General features: G+C 48.1%; 1 protein-coding gene across 1 annotated transcript in view; it reads right to left on the reverse strand.

The window, feature by feature from the left end:
• The window catches only part of UNC93A (unc-93 homolog A), a 284,218-nt gene that overhangs the window by 34,165 nt on the left and 226,133 nt on the right, over window positions 1–23,920 (reverse strand). The window contains exon 5 of the mRNA XM_073545094.1: window positions 20,592–20,806. Within this exon, the coding sequence (XP_073401195.1) occupies window positions 20,592–20,806 (215 nt within the window). The remainder of the gene's footprint in view (window positions 1–20,591; window positions 20,807–23,920) is intronic.

Genomic DNA, 23,920 nt, shown 5'->3' on the forward strand with positions numbered 1-23,920 from the left:
TATAATTTGCTATAACTAACCACAGTTATTTACTATGCCCGGGCAGCGCCGGGCTCTTCAGCTAGTTTCCTAATAAAAATAATTTGTGCTAATATTTGGATGCAGGCAAGAAGACCCATTTACTAGCAAAAAATCTTTAGAGCTAATATTGGGGTGCAGGCACCGGGCCGCATTTCCAAATCAAAATTGTTTGGGCTAATATTCGGGTCCCAGCAGAAGGCCCTATTTCCTAATCAAAATCGTTTGGTCCAATATTGTTGTGCAGGCACACTATCTGAGAAAATCAATACTGATTGTTAATTTAGTGACAGATGACTGACAGGTCAGGGCCTAGGGTTTTAAAAAAGCTGATTAAAAGAGGGGAAGGATACATCCAACATGGTGGGAAAAAGTGAAGTCGTGGTGGAAGGGGGAATAAGCTTGGTGCTCAACGTGTACGTGGGTTAAGTGGTAGTGTTAATGAAAGCTCTACTCGTCCTATCCAAAGACAACTGATAACATCTGTTACTGGATGGGCTACTCAACTCCCTTTCTTTGGCAGCTGCAAAGAGGTATGCCTTGTAGATGAGGGCCAGAAAGAGCAAGTGGTTTCTCCTTCTCTTCCTCTACCTTAACATCACATATAGTACAATTCTCAGAGGTGGCACCCCAATAACCCTTGTTTTCCCCGCGTCACAACTTTACAACTGCCCAACTGACTGTGGGGAACCACAGGTGGGTGAGCCTGCAGAACTGTTCACACATTCTATTACATAGGCATCAGAGGTCTGTTCCAAAGATTCACAGAATCCAGAGGAGGAAAGCATCTGCATAGATGCCTAAAATTTTTTCCAATTGGATCCGGGGCTGGACAAAGTAGGGGCCGTGCAGAATCCAGACCCTCATCACCAGTTGGTAACCCCCGGGGGTGGAGGTGATCCTGATGAGACTCAGATACCTGAGGTGCACATGAATTGTACTGTATTGTCAGGGCAGAAAGAGGATTAGGGTGACTTTTAAGGTGAGGAGTGGGAGAAAGGAGAGGATGACTATGAGGTTGTAAATCACACTTGATGTGAACCCAGAGGCACGCAGCTGAGTTGCTCAGCAGAGGAGGTGGAGGAGGAGGAAGACAAGCAGGTTCTGTTGCAGGTTCCCATACAGACACGGAGTGATGCGACCACAACAAGGACTGTATCCTCAGCCACAACTCTGGCTGTGGCCAGCAGTGGTCATGAGTCGGCAGTTTGCTGGGGTAGTAAGGATTGCCTTGCCTCGACCTTTTTTGAGATCACAAAGAATGACCCAACTCACGTTATCTGACAAATTGCAAAAAACAACTCAGTAGAGGGAAAAATGGCAATAATTTGACTACATGCATGATCCTGCACATGTGCGACCAACATGCATTAGTCTGCGAATTTCACTACGCTAAAATGCGGACTAGCGGGCTTTGCCAATTTTCGGCCATCCTATCAACCACATCTGATTCTTCCTCCTCCGTCACCATGGAAAGTGTTCTCACACAGATCTCTGGCCACAGAGCCTCCACTTGTTTACCACCTACAGTCGGGGTGAATGAGAGCCTGTCAGCTGTTGCGGAAGAGGAGATGCCTGCTGGTTTTGCTTCAATGAGCACATCACATCTTTCTCAATCCACCATAACATCTCCGCTTGCACCTCCCTCACAGTCCAGCAGTTTGTCGTGTTCAACCTACTCCACTCTCAGTACTGCAGCCTGCCCTCGGTCCTACAGTTGTGAACATGTAAAGGAATGTTTCCTCCTACACATTTGAAAACTAAGAACTTGAACTCCACCATCTCCAATCTGTTTTCGACGCAAATGCTGCCTTTCCACCTGGTGAATACAGACAGTTTCTGAAAGCTGTTGGCTGTCGCAGTCCCCCAGTATCAGCTGCCCAGTCACCATTGCTTCTCTAAGAAAGTTGTACATGTGCTACAGCAGCATGTCGCATACAACAACAACTGTTCCATGAAAAAAATCTATTTCTGCTAGGTTGCATTTCACTACCGATACCTAGACAAGCAAACATGGTGAGGGGCATTACATCTTGCTGACTGGGCATTTAGAGACTATGATAGCTATAAGAGCAGGCGGGCAAGGGGCTGCTCCACAAGTCTTGGAATCCCAAAGTCTTGCAGGACAAACCTCTGTATCTAACATATCCTCCACTACTTCTGCCTCCTCCACTTCCTCTGGGCCTCCACCTGTGCTCTCAACCTCTCCCTTAATGAGAAACACATTCCAACAGTGCAGAGAGAATCCCCCACCTCCATACTGCGCAGCCAGGGCTCATCTCAATCAGGCAGTGTTTAAATTAATATGCCTTGGAGATCAAAGTTACACAGGTCAAAAGATGTGCACAGCTATCCAGGCCGAGCTTGAGCAATGTCTGTCTCCACTGAACCTGGAGCCAGGGAAGACTGTGTGTGATAACGGTGCAAACCTGGTGGGGACCCTACAACAGGTAAAATCTCACATATGGGCCTTGCATGGCCCATGTTCTCAACCTGGTGGTATAGCAATTTCTTTGCCACTATCCCGGCTTCAATGCGATGCTGCAGAAAGCACAGCCACTATGGGCTAACTTCCGCCATTTGCACTCTGCAGTTCATCGACTTGCATCACTACAGAGGCCTTTAGGCTTACCGGTTAACCACTTGATATGCGATGTGCCAACATGGTGTAATTCCACTCTGCACATGTTGCAACGACTATGGCAGCAGCGACAAGCCCTGGTGCAGTATGTCATTTTGCCAAGACCTGGGACAACGCAGTAGGGATGTGGTGCAAATCACGCTTGCGGAGGGGGCAAAAATGAAGGAGCTCTGCAACCTTCTGCACAGTTTTGATATGGCTACTAAGATGATTAGCTCTGACAATGCCATCATGAGCATCACTTTTCCAGTCACCAACATGCTGGAGCACACTTTGAATAGTCTGCAGGATGATGTGGTGATTTCAGAGTAACAGGTGGGAGCAGAGGAGGATGTGTTAGTAATAATAGTATCTCTAAGTTACGGACTATCGCCGCACAGGCGAATGCCAGGGGAGGGTGGATTACAGCTATCGAACGGGGCTCATGGTACCAGAAAAACTGTTAGTGAAGGTGCAGTAGCCAAGGAACAAATAGAGGAGGACCAGGAGGAAGAGGTGATGGGTCTGCAACAGTCAGGAGATAAAGAGGATAATGATACCCTCTCTGTTGTTTATGGTTGGTGGGAGGGGATGGAGGAAGCAAGCTTGAGTGCTACCCCACCACCAACACACTATAGACTTGAACCTTATGAAAGCACCTGATACATGAACACCTTCCTGCTACACTATCTGCAACATGATGCCTGTATTGAAAGGATTAGAAATAATTCTGACTACTGGGTTGCCACTCTGTTAGATCCGTGGTACAAGAGTAAATTTTGACAGATGCCTCCTCCCCAGAAAGGGATGCGTGCATGCTAGAGTATTGAAACATGTTTGGAGACAATCTTAAGAGTGGTTTTCCCCAAGACAGCAGTGAGTCTTGGGGAAAAACCACTGGGAACATTAAGTCAACCCTGGGAATGTCAAGTCATTAACACAAAAATATTAGCAGCAACAGTGTAAGTGGCAGACACAATTTCTGTGAGTCATTTCACACATTTGTTAGACAAGTAAGTGCACCAGCAGAAGAGAGTACAAGTCTGACACATTATAAATGACTGGAGAGGATGTTGCAGGAGTATCTCGAGCTCAATATCATTGCCTTCAGGGGGAACTTGGAAGAGTGGCCCGAGCTTGCCTGTCATGCCTTGGAGGTTTTGTCATGCCCAGCAGCCAGCATTCTCTCAGATCATGTATTCAGCACTGATGGTGGTATCCTGATGTATGAGCACATCTGGCTGTCCCCTGAAAGTGTAGACTGCCTAGCTTTCATCAAGTCATGGATCTCAAATGACTTTTGAATCCCAGTTGCAGACTGGGCAAAGTAGGCTATGTTGTTGTTTTTAGTGTGATGCATTGATCTTGCGTTACTGCAGTCAATGATACCTTTGTTGTGGCTTTTGAGCTTGCTGTTGCTACTGCTGATAATGTTACAAACTATTTTTTTTAAATGTGGAAGCACAATATTGGGTCTTCATTTGGTGGGTTGCCTGTAGTGGAAGGGGTGTCAGAAGCCCATTATACTATTTCTACTCTGGTGAAATTGATGTAACTTTAGTGCTGTGTGGCACTAATTTTTGGAAATGTGGAGACTCCAAGTTGGGACTCCATCTGGTGGTTGCCTGTAGTGTAAGGGGTGTCAACGACTCATTATACAATTTGTACTCTGGTGAAATTGATGCCGCTTTAGTGGTGTGTGACAATAATTTTTGGAAATGTGGAAATTCCAAGTTGGGTCTCCATCTGGTGGGTTGCCCTTAGAGGAAGGGGTGTCAGAGGCCCAATATACTATTTTCTACTCTGGGGAAAATTATGCCATTTTAGCGGTGTGTAGCTGTAATTTTTTTTAAATGTTTGCACTCCAAGTTAGGTATACTTCATGTGTGTTGCCTGTAGCAGTAGGGTTCCCAGACCGGCAGGCCTGCACTTATTTTCAGTCAACGATCTGTGTTACTATCCTTACAGTTTTCCAACATTAAGCATCTACCAAGCTGATATTTGCGGCACCTGAGTGTGGTTCAGCAAAAATCCAATTGGGGCTGTTGCATGAGGTATCAGGGTGAAAGGGTTACCACCAGTCAGTCGTTGGCTGATGAGTACAACTCTCATCAGCATACTCCTGGACTTGCTGATAGCAATGGGAGCAGTCAACGATGATGAGAGTATTCACCAGCCGATACCTGTCCATTTAGCAAATAAATAAATAAAATTTTAAAATTGTGTTGGGTACCCTCTATTCTTGATAACCAATGAAACCCTCAGCTGTCAGCTTTATCTTGGCTGGTTATCAAAAATAGAGGGGTCTCCACAACGTTTTTTAATATTATTTAAATAAATAATTAAAAAAGCACGGAATCCCTCTATTTTTGATAACTAGCCAAGCAGACAGCTAGGAGCTGGTATTCTCAGGTTGGGAGGGGTTCATGGAAATTAGCCCTCCCCAGCCTAAAAATAGTAGCCCACAGCCACCACAGAAAAATGTGCATCCATTGGATGCTGCAATTCTGGCTCTTTGCCCAGCTCTTCTCACATGCCCTGGTGCATTGGCAAGTGGAGTAATAGTTTTGTGGTTGATGTCATCTGTTTTATGTCTGCTGACACTAAGCACAGAGGTAAGTAATGGAGAGGTGTCTATCAGACACCCCCATTACAAATCCCGTTGTGTAATTTAATAAAGACACACATACAGAAAAGTTCTTTAATTGAAATAAACACTCCCAGACCCTCTTTTACCCATTTATTAATGTAAAAATAAAAAATAAAGGTTATATTCAACTGCCTGCTAATAATAAGATACCCCATAGTTAGATTGTAAAAAAGATAGAGCCAGAATAAAATCCTTTAATTGAAATAATGATAAAGACTCCTTTATTTAAAATAAAAAGAACAGTTATGCTCACTTTATACCTATTCCACTGAATCCATTGTCACATGTAAAAAAACAAAAAAAATAAACAACCATATACTCACCTTACCCCTAATCCACAGATACCCATCTCCCTCACCTGTACAATGTGAAGATAATGCATACTGTTCCATGAGTCAGATGATTTGAAGAGCAGTCATATTGGTGACTGCTTTTCCCATCACCTGGCTCACACTGACAGGAGCATATTTGCTCCTGCAGTGTCTAGCGCTGAGCTGCCATGAGAAAGTTCACAGGAGTTCAAACCTGATGAACCTCACTTATGGCACTTCTCACTGCAGGATAAATTTTCAGCTGGTGGGGATAGCAGTGGCATCACTGATGTGACCACTATCCAAATCATCTGGATTTTTTGGTACAGTATGGATTATCTTCATGTCGGGCAGGTGAGGGATATAGTTGTTTATTATTTTTCTTCTTTTCCAGGGGACATGGGCATTGGTGGATTAGGCGTAAGTTGAGTATATGGGTGTTTATTATTTTCTATTTTTTACAGGCAACAATGGCTTCAATGGAATAAGTGTAAGTGAGTATAACTGTGTTTTTATTTTTATTTCAAATAAAGGAATCTGTGTCATTATTTCAATTAAAGGATTTTATTCCGGCTGTGTCTTTTTTACAATCTAACCATGGGGTTAGTAATGGGGGCATGTTATAGAAGTCTTTCCATTACTAATCTATGGGCTTGATGTCAGCAGCCATAAAACAGCTGACATCAATCCCACAACCATTTCCTCATTTGCAAGCACACGGGAAAGTGGGAAGACCCGGGCAAAGCACCAAAATTTACGCACCTAATAGATGCACCTTTTCTGGGGTGGCTAGGGGCTACTATTTTTAGGCTGAGGGGACCAACATCCATGGCGTCTTACCAGTAGGAGAATACCAGCTGCCAGTTGTTTGCTTTAGCTTGGCTGGTTGTCAAAAATGGGGGTGACCCCATGTTGTTTTTAAATTATTTATTTAAATAATTTTAAAAAACGGGGTGGGACCCCTCTATTCTTGATAACTAGCCCTGATAATTCTGACAGCTGAGAGTTGTAGCAGAATGGCAAGCAAAGGATGAACATCTGAATGATATCCGGGTTCGGGTACCATTCTGGTACCCAAACCAAACTTTTTTAAATGTTCGGCCAAACCTGTGGACCCAAATATCCACAAGTTTGCCTATCACTAGTGTAGACCCGAATTTTCATGCTATAAAATGGCTGTAAAAAGGTAGTAGCAAGATTTCGGGGGCTGCAAAAGGAAGAAAAATGGGGGCAAGAGTATAAATCAATTGGCCTGCAAGCAAAAAAGGATAGGGGAATGACTTAAAATAACAGAGATTTAAAAATAAATAAATAAAAAAATAGAATCATGAGGCGAGGCAAAGGTTCAAGTGGAGGAAGGGGTATAGGTAGACGTGGTGGTGTAGGTAGAAGGGGGAGAGGGAGCCAACACTTCTATTTTATTTTAGGCAACTGACTTAAAATAACAGAGATAAAAAATAAACAAAACAAAATTTTAAAAAATTGAACCATGACAGGAGGAGGTGGAGGTGGACGTGATGGTGTAAGTGGAAGGGAAGGATGGGGCTCACACTTATCTTTTTTTTTAGGCAAATGACTCAAAATAATAGAGACAAAAAATAAAACAAAAATAAACAAAATTGAACCATGAGGCAGAGGTCCATCTGGATGAGGGGGTGGAGGTGGATGTGGTGGTGTGCGTGGAAGAGAGTGAGAGGGCCAACACTGTGTTATTGTCTTGTTTTTTTTCTGTTTAAATTTAGGGATGCATAAAAATGAAACAAATGCAAAATAGAGTGCAACCATGGCTGGGTGCGGCTGGACTAATTGTCTAGTCAGACAAAGGTACTGAGAAGTCCCATTTGATCTATGCCTGATTCATTTTTATGAATGTTAGCTTCCCCACATTGTGAACAGGCAGATGAGCCTGTTTGTGAGGACACCACCTGCGGTGCTAAAGACAAGTTCTGCCATGACACTTGCTGCAGGACAGGCAATCACCTCCAAGGCATACAGGGCAAGCTCGGGCCATTTGTCCAATTTGAACTTCTAATAATTTAATGAGGCAGACCCATCAGTCAGTAAGTGGATATGTGTGCACACGTACTCTTCCACCATGTGGAAATACTGCGTCTTGCTGATATGGGTAGTATCATATGGTGGTGCCAGATGTGACGTGCTCATGAAGTTTTGCCAAATTGCGGCCATGATAACCCTGCCTTTAGAGTTGGAGGCAGTATCCCAGCTGTGTTGGCTACTTCCTCCTCTGACTCTGTCTTGTTCTTCTGTTGAGTGGCTGCTGTCAGTTGGGAAAGTCATCAGTAGTTTCTCTACCAGCGAGTGCTTGTATTGACACATTTTTTGATCCAACTCAGTGACGGAATCAATTAAGGTATGTTGTCATTTTAGCGGTGATCCAGCAGGGTGGCCACCCATTAATTTGCACTGGTGACAATATGGGCAACTGGGCTGTTGTTGTGCAGGCACTGCAGCATGTATTCGCTCATGTGTGCCAGGTTGCTCAGAGGCAACGACAAGCTGTCCTCGGTGCCAAGTATATTGTCTTGATTCTTACTATCCCCCCAGCTCTGCTTCAGTAATGCCTGTAAGCTGCTCGAAGAATCACCCTGCTTTGAACACAGCTGGTCATCCTTCTCTTCATCCTCCAAAACTGCCCTCTGGCTGGACTCTTGTGAACCCTGCCACTGTTGGTACAACAACCCATCCTCTGAGCCTTGTGTGGACAACAGACCTGATAACATTGAAAAAGATCCCTGTTTCTCCTGCTCCTCTTCCTCCTGTGTCACTACCTCATGCATCATTGCCTGCAAGTGGTATCGTAATGCTGATGATGATGTCATCAGCAACATGGTCAATGCTGAAATATTCAAAGTAGTGCAGCACAGCACACACATCCCGCATGGAGGCCGACTCATTGGTGGTAAAGTGGGGTTGTTCCGCAGAGCAACTCAACCGTGCGTGCTGCAGCTGAAACTCTACTATTGCTGCAGCTGCTCGCACAGCCTCTCCAGCATATGCAGGGTGGGGTTCCACCTTGTTGGTTTGTTGTATGTGAGATGATGAGTGGGAAGACAGTAAGACACTACAACAAAGACAGGTGAGCAGCATCAGGGTGAGAATGCTGAAAGTGCGCACGCACTGCACGCACTTTCACCAACAGATTGTACGTATCTGGGTAATTTTTGAGGAAGCTCTGCATGACCAAATTAAGCACATGCACCAGGCAACAGATATGCATCAAACTGGCTAGGCCCAGAGCTGCTACCAGATTTTGCCAGTTATCACACACCACCAGGCCGGGCTTGAGGTTTAGTGGCACCAGCCACTCTTCTGTCAGCTCTTATTGGTATGGGATCTGTCCACTACACAGATCAGTTTCCAAACTGCCTGCAGTTGTTTTCCCCTGGCTGTGCTCAAGTTGGTGGTGCAGGTCTTGCTGTCAGTGGATGAGGTGGTGGAGGAAGCAGAGTAGGAGGAAGAGGCAACCTGTACAGAGGAACGTCCAGCAAACCTCAGTGGTGGTAGGACATGCACTACAATGCCTTTCACCTCTGGGCCAGCAGGCACTAGATTTACCAAGAGGGCAGTTAGGGAGATGTAGCATCCCTTGCCGTGTTTACTGGTCAATGTATTTGTGATTATATGTACCTTGCCACTGATAGCATTGCGCAGTGCACACCATATTTGGTCAGCCATGTCACGCCGCCTCCGCATACTCACCCAGCCTCCGCTCCCACACCACAGCCCCCTGCCGCCCAACAGCCACGGCGGTCCCTTCTGACAGGCTCGCGGCCGACGGGGTCTCTGCATGCAATGTGCATGCACCAAAGGCCGCGGCCGCGCCTCCCTCCTGTTACTTGTGCTCCGGCAATGTCCTGACCCGGAAGCACCTACAGACCAATGGCAGACCTGACAGGGCCATATCAAGCCGTTCCCCCCTGAGGGAGGCGCCTGATCATTGTGTTTGCTAGCACACTGGGCCCTGCTTCCTCGTGTGCTCTCTGCAGTCTCGCAGTCCTGTCTTCAGTGATTCCTTCAGTAGCCTCGCAGACCAGTCCTGCCTTCCGTGGTCCCTGCAGTAGCCCCGCAGTCCGGTATTCCTGCTCCATCCTGTTATCCACACTCCAGTCCTTCAGTCCTACTCCAGTCCTGCCTCCGGTGTTACTGCTCCACCCTACTATCCACACGCCAGTCCTTCAGTCCTACTCCAGTCCTGCCTCCAGTGTTCCTGCTCCATCCTGCTATCCACACTCCAGTCCTACAGTCCTACTCCAGTCCTGCCTCCTGTGTTCCTGCTCCATCCTGTTGTCTATGCTCCAGTCCTGCAGTTCTACTCCAGTCCTGCCTCCGGTGTTCCTGCTCCATCCTGCTATCCACATTCCAGTCCTTCAGTCCTACTCGAGTCCTGCCTCTGGTGTTCCTGCTCCACCCTGCTATCCACACTCCAGTCCTTCAGTCCTACTCCAGTCCTGCCTCCGGTGTTCCTGCTCCATCCTGCTATCCACACTCCAGTCCTACAGTCCTACTCCAGTCCTACTCCAGTCCTGCCTCCTGTGTTCCTGCTCCATCCCGTTGTCTATGCTCCAGTCCAGCAGTTCTACTCCGGTCCAGTCTCCAGTGATCCCGCTCTGTTGTCTACGCTTCAGTCCTGCACTCCTACTCCAGTCCATCCTGAGCCGCCCCTCTCGGTACCGGCTATCGTGGTACCCGAACCCCTGGGCCTGCTCCTAACGATCCCTGTATAGGGGTCGGCTCCACCTGGCAGCTTGCCCGGGGCCCCTCGGTGCCACGGTCCAGAGGGTCCACTCCTTGAGATTTGTCTCCTGACCAGCCGTGGTAACAAGCCACATGTGTTTACAGGGCAGAGATGGCCTGCCTGAAAAAGTAATAGCTGCTTAGAACAATATACTGTGGGACTGCCAGTGCCATCAGTTTTTTTAAATTGTCCGTCTCCACCAGCCGGAATGGAAGCATTTTCAAGTCGAATAATTTTGAAATGCTGTCAGACAGGAACATGGTTCGTAGGCTAGGGAGGTATTTCCACTTTCTCTCAAGGATTTGGGGAATGGAAAGCTGAACACTTCCATGAGATGGTGTGTAAATGCTTGGTGACACTGGTGGTGGTAATGGTGATGCTGTCACATCCTCTTTGCAGGGAGACAGGTGGCCCTTTTGATCATGAGAGAAAGCTGGAGAAAGAGTCCGAAACTGCAGCAGAACAAGGAGCAGGTGGAGGCTCTAATCTATCATGCTTTTTAACTTGTGTACGCTACTGTAGCTCATGCTTAAATTTTAGATGCTTCATCATGCAGATGGGTCTCAGGTTCAGATGATGTATGCCTTGCTTCAGGCTCTGACAGCACAGAGTGCAAACTACCCATGTCTTGTCATCAGCACATTGGCTGAAGAAATCGAATGCCGGGGAGTTCCTTTGTGCTGGCTTTGGTGTAGTTTGAGCGCCCTCACTCACCAGGGCTGTGGGGTACTCGGTACCGGGCCGGTTGATCTTCTCAACGGGGGTCGTCACGGCAGCGGTGACCCGGTCCTTGGCCCTGGGGCTCCATTTCAAAGGGGGGTTGTTTCAGTGTGCTTACTGTGGTGAAAGTTTATAAGTGATTCGTGACGCCACTGAGTCGCCCTCACACCCAGAGCTGTGGGGTACTCGGTACCGGGCCCGATGAGCTTCAATGGGAGATGTCACGGCAGCTGTAACCCAGCCCGTGGCCCTGGGCGCCCATTGTAAAAGGGGTTGTTTCAGTGTGCTTATGGTGATGAATGTTTATAAGTGATTCGTGATGCCACCTGTGGTGTTCGGCAATGAAGATTTAAGCCGACGCTGCAGACAGATCCTCTGGGACAGATGGTGTGGTGCAGCAGTGATGTTATAGCCCTCCACAGGCAGGGCTGTAGTCCCAGGGTAGAGTAGGTGAAGTGACACATAGATGGTGTAGTGTCAGGCGCAAGGGATGTAGCAGTGCTGGGCAGGTTGGCGCAGGAATAAGTGGAGGACACCAGGGCATGTAGTTCCAAAGCTTTACTCACAGTCTGTTGTGCAAACAGGCGCCAGCCTCCGTGCTGTGTCCTCCGGGACAGGGACTCAGTCAACCTCCAGGCCAGATGGAATACTCCTTTCCAACACTCCGCCAACATATGTGCCTTTTCTGAGCGTCTCCTCTTATAGCGCCATTAAATGAAGTACTCCTAGTACTGAGTTACACTGGAGTTCCTCCTGTCTGATGTTCTTATGAGCTCTACTTGTATGGCAGACAGCTGTAGCCTGCTTCGGGGACTTCTTGCTACTAAGTCCCGGCTCACTATCCAGTTGCTGTTGTGCCCCCAAGTCTTCTGTGGGAATAAAGTGGTCACTACTTCTATTCCTCCGGTGTCTGCTGCAGGACCATTAGTATCCATACAACCTTGGGGACCGGGCCCTGGCCTTGCGCTTGGAACTTCTAGGAAGGGTTCTCTTCTAACCCACGTCCTCTGTTCCCTTTTACTCCTCACGTTCTGTATTAATCTTTCTTTCTATGGAGAATCAGGCTTTCAGTCTATTTTGCTCTCTCTCTTCCTTTCCCGTGCCAGCAGACCCAGGTCACTGGGATCTGCTGCAGCACTTCCATCCATCTATCCCTCTCTCCAGGGATCTTCTTCTCTCCAACTCCCTAACCAACTGACCTCTCATCCTAAACTCTTCCCACTCCTTGTAATGTAATCTAACTCCACCCACCTCCCAGCACATTTCGTGTTCCAAGCAGGGAGCCACCAAGGGGTGCTTTGCTATACTCCAAGCAGGGAGCCGCCAAAGGTGCTTTGCTACACTACTTTGTGGTGTGGGGTGCAGGTGTTGGAGCGTGGTCAGGAGTCTCCACCTTACCTGGATAGTGGGATACCACACCTCAGGAGGAGGTGCAGTACCTCTGTGGCGACTGAGCCTCAAGGGCGCCACATACCCCCCCGTTAAACACAGCACGTCCGCATGCTGCAAGGCAAGCACAGTTGACAATACAGGAACATACAAATTTTTATATTGCATAATAAACATATCTTATACTAAACTTCCCAATGTGGGAGGCACTGTTTCTTGAACGTTACAAACAATTTAACTGTCTATCTATATTGAAAGTTATGCTACCTAATTTAAAGTGCTATGGAAGCAAATTAACTATCAGAACACATTTTCTAGCAACACATTTCTTTTCTGTTATCTGTTACACTTTCTACTTCCTTAATGAGTGACAACCGTCAGCACCTGGTTCATCACCTGCATACTTTTATTCAATTCTCACATCTTTATTCACGTATTGTAAAACATTCTCTATATTTCTTTCTCAATCGAACCCTATAAAATTTGTCAATAATACTGTTACTACACATTATCACTTTCTAGTTTCTTGTTCAAAAATACTAAGCATTATTAATAATTCAAAGAGTAGACATTGGATCAGCCATCATGTCTGACAATGTCCCTATAACGAAGTAGTCCTTTTTCCAAGGTGAGGTTCCTATGTAAAACCAAGAGAAGGCACCTAAAGAGGTGCAAACTATTTACATTAGCAGTTCCGGATCACTCAGCGTCCATAATCTCCACAGTTCAAAGGTAATAGAAGAAAGCTGCCAATAAAACTGGGCTACAACAGGATCAACAAATAAACATCATAATCAAAATTAGAAAAAATGTAAAAGCTTGAAACTTGCTAATACCCTCCTGGGCAACAAAAGTTAGTTCAAATCAACATTATAGCTAGTTATCCCCTCCTGGGTTTCCGGAAGCTGGTTGCTTTGGCTGCTTCCAGGGGAGATGCTCTGGGTGCCCACCAGATGTGAATGCAGTGGTTGAAGATGCTGCCTGAGGTACAGCAGGGGACGCTGGATTGGTACAGATTGGCTTATGAGCGTGGGTACCAACACAGTTTTGGAGATCACGGTGGGAGTTACCGGAGAAGTGCAGGCCTTTTCCTTCCTGAAGGTGGCGAGGAAATCCTCTGGTATCCGGCGTACGTTTAAAGCATACCAACCACGGAGCCCTTCATGCCGTGTAAAAGTCACATATTCCCCCGGTTGCAGGTCTCGAGCAGGGTGTCCTTTCCGGAGATGGGATTTTACGTCTCTCTGGCTAAAGAACAGGTCGGAGATCCATGTAGGGTCGGTGATGAACCCTCGCTCGTGGTTCACGTTGAGGACCTGGCCCCATCCTGCTGAGTCCCGGGACCCATAGTGACCAGCACAGGGTTTCTCCTTGTGGTCCAGATCAGGGCCCAGCACAGCCAACCTCCGCTGTTCTCTCTCCCGCTGCTCGGCTGCCAGCTGGCGGATGATCTCCCGGCATCGGGCGCTCGTTTCCTCCTCCTCTTCCCGGGACCGGCCCCTGCCCACTGTGGACCGTGGCACCACTTTCAGGGGTTCAGGTGTTCCCCCCGGGGACTGATATCCCAGTCCCAAACCAAGTCCAACACCACCTGTCCGGCTGCAGTGGCTGGCAGGAACCCAGTGGCTTCCCTAACTTCAGGGCCGACGGCCATACCTGGTGCCTCTTGGTGGTGTTGCGGTTCCGGTGGAGGCCTGAGACGGTGGGCAGCTGCAGGGGTGTCCACAGGGGCAGCGGTGGTAGTTGTAGTTGTCCGGTCTCCGGGGGTCTCCGGTGGGACCTGTGCGGCCGCGTCATGTCCAGGCGGGAGCTCCTCTTCCTCTGCTTCAGCTCCCAATGCCTCACACAGCGGCTGTGGTAACGGAGAGATTGCAGGGGATGCTGCCGGTGGTATTGCAGTGTTCACAGGCTCTACCGGGTTTGTCTGGGGAAGATCCGATGCAGCGATGGCGGGTACCGGTGACTGGAGTACAGCGGGTGTAGGCCCCTCCAGGGCGGGATGCCACTTCTTCCTCCAGAGCACCTCCTGCTTCAGCCGCAGTTCGTGAGTCAACAGGGCAATCTCCTGCTCCAGCTGTTGACAGTCCATCCTGAAAGCCGGGTCCGAGCCTTCAGCCATTGCGCCGGGGAGATTCAGCTCAACCTCCTCACGCTCCGCAGGCATCCTCCCTTCTCCTTTCAATATGGCGTTCTGGCGTTCTTCCTCCTTCTTGGGCTCTTTTCCCGCCACTGGCTTTCACCCCTCCTTCTGAGGGTGGTGTCTTCTTCCTGCTCCTCCATTACCAAGCCAGTATACGAACCCCTCGGGGGGTGGGCCATGTTGCTGTCGCGTAGAAATTCAGACAGGGGAGGCCCAAGACAGTCCTCACCCTTTTCTTAGAACCACCCATATTGTCACGCCCTTCTTCACCGCACCGGTGGCCATTTTTAGCATTCATTTCACAGTCTATTACTTTAAATGGGGTCTTCTGCACATTTCCAGAAGCTTTTTAGTTCAATAAATCGTAGGCACACAGAACCCGATGGCATCTGGTTTCGTCATCCTGTTCGTGACGCCAAAAATGGGTCACCCTCACACCCAGGGCTGTGGGGTACTCAGTACCGGGCCTGATGAGCTTCAATGGGAGATGTCACGGCAGCTGTAACCCGGCCGTGGCCCTGGGCGCCCATTGTAAAAGGGGTTGCTTGAGCGTGCTTATGGTGATGAAAGTTTATAAGTGATTTGTGACGCCACCTGTGGTGTTCGGCAATGAAGGTGTAAGCCGACGCTGCAGACAGATCCTCTGGGACAGATGGTGTGGTGCAGCAGTGATGTTATAGCCCTCCATAGGCAGGGCTGTAGTCCCAGGGCAGATTAGGTGAAGTGACACGTAGATGGTGTAGTGTCAGGCGCAGGGGATGTAGCAGTGCTGGGCAGGTTGGTGCAGGAATAAGTGGAGGACACCAGGGCATGTAGTTCCAAAGCTTTACTCACAGTCTGTTGTGCAAACAGGCGCCAGCCTCCGTGCCGTGTCCTCCGGGTCAGGGACTCAGTCAACCTCCAGGTCTGATGGAATACTCCTTTCCAACACTCCGCCAACATATGTGCCTTTTCTGAACATCTCCTCTTATAGCGCCTTTAAATGAAGTACTGAGTTACACTGGAGTTCCTCCTGTCTGATGTTCTTATGAGCTCTACTTGTACGGCAGACAGCTGTAGCCTGCTTCGGGGACTTCTTGCTACTAAGTCCCGGCTCACTATCCAGTTGCTGTTGTGCCCCCAAGTCTTCTGTGGGAATAAAGTGGTTACTACTTCTATTCCTCCGGTGTCTGTTGCAGGACCATTAGTATCCATACAACCTCGGGGACCGGGCCCTGGCCTTGCGCTTGGAACTTCTAGGAAGGGTTCTCTTCTAACCCACGTCCTCTGTTCCCTTTTATTCCTCACGTTCCATACTAATCTTTCTTTCTATGGAGAATCAGGCTTTCAGTCTACAGTATGTTGCTCTCTCTCTTCCTTTCCCGTGCCAGCAGACCCAGGTCACTGGGATCTGCTGCAGCACTTCCATCCATCTATCCCTCTCTCGAGGTATCTTCTTCTCTCCAACTCCCTAACCAACTGTCCTCTCATCCTAAACTCTTCCCGCTCCTTGTAATGTAATCTAACTCCACCCACCTCCCAGCAAGTTTCGTGTTCCAAGCATGGAGCCACCAAGGGGTGCTTTGCTATACTCCAAGCAGGGAGCCGCCAAAGGTGCTTTGCTACACTACTTTGTGGTGTGGGGTGCAGGTGTTGGAGCGTGGTCAGGAGTCTCCACCTTACCTGGATGGTGGGATACCACACCTCAGGAGGAGGTGCAGTACCTCTGTGGCGACTGAGCCTCAGGGTCGCCACACCACCTGTGGTGTTTGGCAATAGAGATGCAAGCCGACACTGCAGACAGATCCTCTGGGACAGATGGTGTGGTGCAGCAGTGATGTTATAGCCCTCCAGAGGCAGGGCTGTAGTCCCAAGGCAGTGTAGGTGAAGTGACACGTAGATGGTGTAGTGTCAGGCCCAAGGGATGTAGCCGTGCTGGGCAGGTTGGCGCCGGAATAAGCGGAGGACACCAGGGCATGTAGTTCCAAAGCTTTACTCACAGTCTGTTGCAGGTACAGGTGCCCGCATCCGTGCCGTGTCCTCCGGGTCAGGAGCTCAGCCAACTTCCAGACAAGATGAAGTACTCCTTTCCAGCACTCCGCCAACATATGTGCCTTTTCTGAACGTCTCCTCTTATAGCGCCTAAGAATGAAGTACTCTCAGTACTGAGTTACATTGGATTGCCTCCTGTCAGATGTTCCTATGAACTCTACTTGTACGGCAGACAGCTGTAGCCTGCTTCGGGGACTCCTTGCTACTAAGTCCCGGTTTACCAATATGTTGCTGTTGTGCCCCCAAGTCTTGTGTGGAAATAACGTGGTCACTACTTCTATTCCTCCGGTGTCTGCTGCAGGACCACTAGTATCCGTACAACCTCGGGGACCGGACCCCGGCCTTGCGCTTAGAACTTAAAAAGGGTTCTCCTCTAACCCTGGTCCTTGTTCTCTTATTCTCCTCACGTTCCGTGCTAATCCTTCTTCCCAATGGAGAATCAAGCATCCTTTCTCTGTCTCTTTCCTGTGCCAGCAGACCAAGATCACTGTGGCCTGCTGCAGCACTTCCTTCCTCCATCCCTCTCCCGGGGATCTTCTCTTTCTCACACTCCGTCCGTCTACATCCTGACTCTCTGACTGAGTGAATGACTGACTGAACTTAACTCTTCCCGCTCTTTTAGGTGAACTAATCTCCACCCACCTCCCAGCACGTTTCGTGTTCCAAGGAGGGAGCCACCAAGGGGTACTATGCTACACTCCAAGCAGGGAGCCGCCGAAGGTGCTTTGCTACACTACTTTGTGGTGTGGGGTGCAGGTGTTGGAGCGTGGTCAGGAGTCTCCACCTTACCTGGATGGTGGGGCTCCACACCTCAGGAGGAGGTGCAGTAACTCTGTGGCGACTGAACCCTCTGGGGCGCCACATGCTCATTTCCTTTGCACAGTGGGCAGTAGCAACCGATATACTGGCTAGGGGCTGTCCTCTGTGTTTTTCCACCCTGCTCTCTCTTTTGCTGCGCTTCTGGAGCAGCGTAAATACCTCCTTTTTTTCCAAACTGAGCATGACATTATGATGGCTTTTACTCCATGTGGGGTCTAGGATCTCATCATCCCCTGCACGATCTTCCACCCATTTCAGACCTCTGCTCTTCTTGCTGGTTACCACACTACAGAACAACACAGCAGTTGGCACCTGATCTTCCTCATCCTCACATATATGCTGCAGTTTTCCGCCGCTGTGTGCATTGGCCCTCCTATGTACTCATCCTCCGACATAATGAGTGGTTGGACATCAGTGCACTCTGTCTCATCCACTTGGCCAGGCGGGTGGGTCATGGAACCCCAGTCAGCAGAGTCATCAAACAGCAGAAAAACTGCTGCATAACTTGAGGCTCACACAGATTGGCTGTTTTGCAAGGAGTTGAGGTGGAAAAATGAAGACCATGGTCCTAGGGTGCCAAATCTGCCCTTTCTGCAGGGGAACTGGTGGAAGACAATGACATGGAACTGAAGTCATTGTCAACCACTCAATCGACCACTTTTTCAACATCTTGTGGCCTCACCATTCTGCCAGCATTACTCGTGCTTATGAAAAGATGGCAAATGTCTTGGCGCCTGCATGCACCAGAGGAAGTAGTTGGATTTGGGCATGTAGTAAGTACAGAATGACTATGTCCTCTCCCTTCACCAGCTCTATCATCACCATGAGCAGCACCAAGACCATATCCCTCATTTCATGCTCTTTTCATATTTATGGACACTATACACAATGCTGGATGTGCACTGTGCAACAGGCTGGATAGGCACTATACACCACTCTCGAAGTGGGCCATGTACCAGGCTGGACGGTCAGTATACAACATGCTGGAAGTACATTGTGCACCAGGCTGGACAGACACCATACTGAAAGTGCACTGTGCCTCAGGCTGTACAGTCACTATACACAAGGTTGGATATTCACTGTATGCTAGGCTGTATGGCACCCTTTTCTCCTGACTGACAACAATGATTATGGCAGTGCAACCTGTGATCCTGCTGTAAAGGAGACAGCAGTTCTTTTGATGCAGTGAGTACCCGGAGACAGAGAAAGGGTTAACAAGTATTTACTAAACAATCAATAACAGTAATACTCCTCGCAGGGAGGTAAAGGCAATGGCAAAAGGTTATACAAGATAAACGTAACACTTATCGGTTGGAGCTTTGACAGGGGGAAGGCTGGATTATGTCTCGGCGATGTCTCAAACGATGCACAAAGTCTCTGGCTCCATTACGAAGAAACAAATAACACTGCCGCCAGACAGTGCCGAAGGATTCAGTCCTCTTTGTCTGTGGTATGCTGGAACGTGGAAACAGTCCTTTGCTTGAATGTCCCAGAAATGGCGCCGGGCACAGATCGCAAGCACGTGCACTAGCCACAACAATCTGCGGTAGTTCAGAATAGTCCTTGAGCTGTTGTTTTGGTATCTTGGGTAAAACAGGGGCAGTCAGCAGTACAGTAGCAGACAGTAATTCAATAGCGTCAAGAGTATTCTCAGAGTCAGCACGTGGAGGTCTGGGAACAGAGGAGTCATCAGTAGAAACTGTGGAGAGGGAGTAAACTGTCTCCTGTTGCCTTCCCGCCAAGTCTGACCCATTCCCATGCTCAGGCCCTCTTAAATACCCCACACCCCCCTGCTGTCTGACCAGATGGTCTCTCCCTCTCAGAGGAAGTCTCCCCCGCTAGCAGTGGTGACAGCCCCAATAGTTCCGGCCTTAAAGGGCACCGCACACCGCTGACTCCATCCTGTCTCACCTCCTTACACTGCCTTTATACAAGCTGTCTCACATGCTACACTACTCTGTCACAGCGATGCCAATACTTGGCATGGCTGTGATGCAGCAGGAAGTGTCCACAGTCATAAAGCTTGGTGATTGGCTACGATGCTGTCACGACTATGTCATGCCAACCAGGGAGATCTGATGGAAGAAGATCACTGCGTATTGTGAAATCACAGATCTTCCATTTAGCCTGGGTGTTTGAATCCTATATTAAATGAATTTAGTTTCTTCTGATGCTGAAGGGGTTAATGACCCTTTCTATGATGGTCAGAAACATGCAGCTCCATTTCAGCTGCTTCTGATCTGGTTGTTAACTCTTCCTAAAAAACCTGGCCAGACCCTCGCTGTCTTGCCAGTGAAAGCTCTGCTTTCTTGCTCTTAGGAGACGCTGTGCAGAATAGGAGTTCGTTGTTGCTATTGACCATTCATCTTCCTGTGAGGTGTACTTGAGCTAGGTGTTTTGAGGAGAAGTTGTTGTAGAGGTGTTCTGTTGTACATGTGTGTTTATCTCCTTGTTCCTGTTTAGTTTATTCCTTCCTGTTCTTATCCTCATTCGTAATGTTGGTTGGTGCTTTTGCATAATTGAGGGTTTCTGTTATCCTTGTTTCGTCTTTTGTTTTTTTTTCACATTACATGTTTCACCGCATGTCACAGCCCAGTATCCATCACATGCTTGCGGCCAGTGAAAGCAGAGGAGAGAGAGAAAGCGCATGCTAGATACTGGGCTTTGACACAGTGAAACTATGCCGACAGCCCAGACAATCAGAGGTATGACAGCGACTGGGTCACGCCTGAGTGTTGCAAGGGATTCAGGAACTTGACGTGCTATCAGCAGATGTCAGTGGCGGCTGCAGTTGGGGTCATGTGATGTGGACCGAGCAGTCAGCGATAGCGCTGCTCAGAGGCACATGAGGCAGCAGTATGCATGTACAAAAATCCTTATTTACAAGGTTTAAATCAATGGGGGCATTATAAAATGTAGTGGCCAACCTCTTTAATACAAAGAGCTAGTCTGATTGCTATATGTGGAATCGGGAAGGAATATTTCCCCTAATATGGGGCAATTAGATTTTACTTCATGAGGTTTTTGTTAGGCTATAGGTTGAATTCGATGGACTTGTCTGCCTTTACCCTTAAAAACGATGAAACTATAAGTGGTTCCCTAAATACATTTACATTTAACTAGATAGAGAAAAATACCTTTGTATAGTCTCCAGCCAAGAATCCTTGTTCAAAACCACTCCACATTGTGAGTGGAATAAGCAGAACCTGTCGCTTATCTTTGAGATGCCTGAGTGTCTCTAATATTTTCATCCAAAACGGTTCATCTTTAATGTCCACTTCATCATCTTTTTTTTTAACATCCATATTATCTAGAAATACAGAAACCAGCAAAACAGCAAGCACTCCACTACCTGAAAATATAAATGATAATAAAAAGGGTAGGGATGTTTAATTAACACGTTACTGTCTTAGTAAAATACAAGAAATGTTCAATGGTTACCATTTGAAGAAAAATATGACAATGGTAGGCTTGAAGGTTTTAATTTGCTTCAAGTGGGACAGATTATTTTGTTGACTACTGGTTGTAAGGGAAATACAGAATTTTTCGGATTATAAGATGCACTTTTTTCCCCAAAATTTTGGGGGAAAATGGGGGTGCATCTTATAATGCAGATATACCTTACCGGCCGCTCTGCTGCTGGAGGAGGCAAGAGTGGCGCGTTGCTGCATGCCGCAGGCTGGGATGAGGGGGTATTCTGATGTGCGCCACTGCGGGTGAAAATGGCTGCAGTGCTCTGTGGTGTGGGGGGCTCCGCCAGCATTTTCTGAAAGCTCAGAGCCCCCGCATATCTATTATTGTGATGCGGTGGCCACAGGGAAAATGGCCGGCTGGGGCGGCACATGCCCAGATTGAAATCTCGTCCCGAGATCTCAATCTGAGCATGCCCCGCCCCCTGGCTTCCATTTTCCCAGAGCTCCCCACACATTCATTACTGCAATGCGGTGGCCTGCGGGAAAATAGCCGCTGGGGGCGGCACATGCTCAGATTGGGCAACGAGAACACGTCCTGAGATCTCAGGAGATGTGTTACGGAGTGTGTTTCGTATGGCAAAAAACAAGGAGAGCAACACGGAGTGGACCCTCTGGGTCACGGCCCCAGAGCCCCTGCGGACGAGCTGGACCAGGTGGGCCACCCCCTATACAGGGAGTGTTAGGGGCAGGCCCACAAGGGATGGAACCGTGACAGCCGGAGCCAAAGGGACGACTGGGTGAGCACCAGAGGAACTAGGGTGGAGAGTCAGCGGAGCAGCGGCACGGGAGGTCAGTGGTAGGAGACAGAAGGACGCAGACACTTGGAGGGTTCGAAGCAGGTAGTGGCTGGAGGCTGCAAGAGAGAGAGCGGGTAAGAGAGGGCACGGACAAGGAGTTCACAGGGGCGCAAGCACACCGGGAAGGAGGCAGGGAAATGAAACAGCCAGAGGGGCGAACCCAGAGAGCACAGCAAAAGAAACCTAACTGACCGGGACTAGGAGGTGAAGCGTAGCAGGGCCTGAGAGCGTACAAGGCGCTGGCCAAAAGGACAGCAGCCCGGGAACGATACACAGGCGTCTTACCTGGGGAGACGCCTGCCAGAAATAGGCGATGGGTGCCGCCATGTTGGGGGCGGAGCCACCGCGTCACATGACGCCGTCAGAGCTCCGGCCAGAGGAGCGTGGGAGCGACATCGGGGAGGCCGGAGGTCAGCAGCGGGGACACGCCGGGGAGCGGGTGCGTGCCGGGAGGTGCGCACAGGACACGGCAGGTGAGTATCAGCGGCGGCCGTGACAAGATGAGTTCTCGTTGCCGAGATCTCAATCTGAGCATGCACCGCCCCCAGTGGCCATTTTCCCTGAGGCCACCGCATCACAGTAATGAATGTGCCGGGGTGCTCCGGCTTTCACAAAATGCCAGCGGAGCCCCCCACATCACAAAGCACCGCATCCATTTTCACCTGCAGCGGCACACATCGGAACATCCCCTCATCTCAGTCTGCGGCCTGCAGCAACGTGCCACTCTTGCCTCCTTCAGAAGTGACCCTGGGACCCCGCTTCATTGCAGCCACCACCTCCGATATGCAAAAAGACGCATTGATTATAAGAGGCCCCACCATTTTATTAAAAAAGGTTTTTTTCCGAATTTTCTCCTCAAAATTTGGGGTGCGTCTTATAATCCACAAAATACAGTATTTTCATGGAGTTGAGTTTACCATCAGCAAACTGCTACTACACAAAATGGACCAACTGGATTTACCATTATTATTGCAAGAACTCAGAACAAAGGTTTTTTTGCTATGAGTACAAAAGTGTCAATCCCGACATCCCACCCTGGTCACTCTGAAATTCAAAGGGTTAGCAAATAGCCATTATAACCAAGTTGAATATTTCCAATGTACTGTATGGCGGGGGTAGCTAGAAACACAGGATATTTGAAATGCAAGGCCATGGAACCTAAATTAGCCCCACTGTCCAGTCACAAACAGCAATATTTAAATTGTCGAATTCAGGCCATCCTGGAAACCCAAACCCAGGGTCAAGTATATAAAAGCTTGGATATGCAAAAGAAAGTTGTTCACATTTGGGGATCTGCCTATGCTAATTGTGATCCATGATTCAGGAAACAAAAGAACAATTAGGCATTTTCTATTATTTCTCCCTTTTTATTTCATAACTGTTTTGCATATTTGTGTGTCGTTTTATTTTTACCTTTTTATATCTTTTTTTGTAAACATGCTTCCAGCTCATCTTAGGACCTCTGCCTGGTCCCTGCCAGACCGGACTTCTACATATGGCACTTTAGCCCCTCCTGCACATTCATACTGCCGTGATTGCTTCTATTTCTCTTGTGCTTTAAGTGAGGTTTGAAAAAGACCCGACATAGGGTCGAAACGTTACCTCAACACACTATTCCCCTGTGGTGTCTTTAATAATAAAAAAAAATGTTTGCATTGAAAATCAAAATTTCCCAGAGTGCAGCTGTTTTCTCTTCACTGGATATCTCCTTACACAGGCACACCCCACATCACTTGCTCAGAAGTGTATACTTGACACTGGACACTTTATTGTTTGCTTTTCTAAGTGTTTTGCAATTTTACCCAGTTAAAAAGATAAGTCAACCACTTAAATTTTGCATGTCTCTGTACATTTATTTAATATGGCTGGAGACCATGTGTTGGTTTGGCTTGCTTAGGTTTTTACCCATCGATCAATACCCATGGAGGTTAGCACCAAATATTTTTTCCCTATTCTCCACCTCAAAATCCTGGGTGCATCTTATAGCGTATAAGATGCACCCAGGATTTTGAGGTGGAAAATAGGGAAAAAATATTTGAAGCAAAAATGTGGTGAAATATTTAATAACATAAATAACATACTATTATATGTGGTGTTATTATATATAAAAGTATGTTATATGTTATTATGTTGGAAGCTACGGGTAGAAGATGGTGCTGCGGGACCAGTGTGGTATCTGTAAAGTACTTTATGAAG

Source organism: Dendrobates tinctorius, unplaced genomic scaffold (assembly GCF_039654945.1).
Source record: "Dendrobates tinctorius isolate UK_male_01 unplaced genomic scaffold, ASM3965494v1 ptg000140l, whole genome shotgun sequence".
Lineage (NCBI taxonomy): Eukaryota > Metazoa > Chordata > Amphibia > Anura > Dendrobatidae > Dendrobates > Dendrobates tinctorius.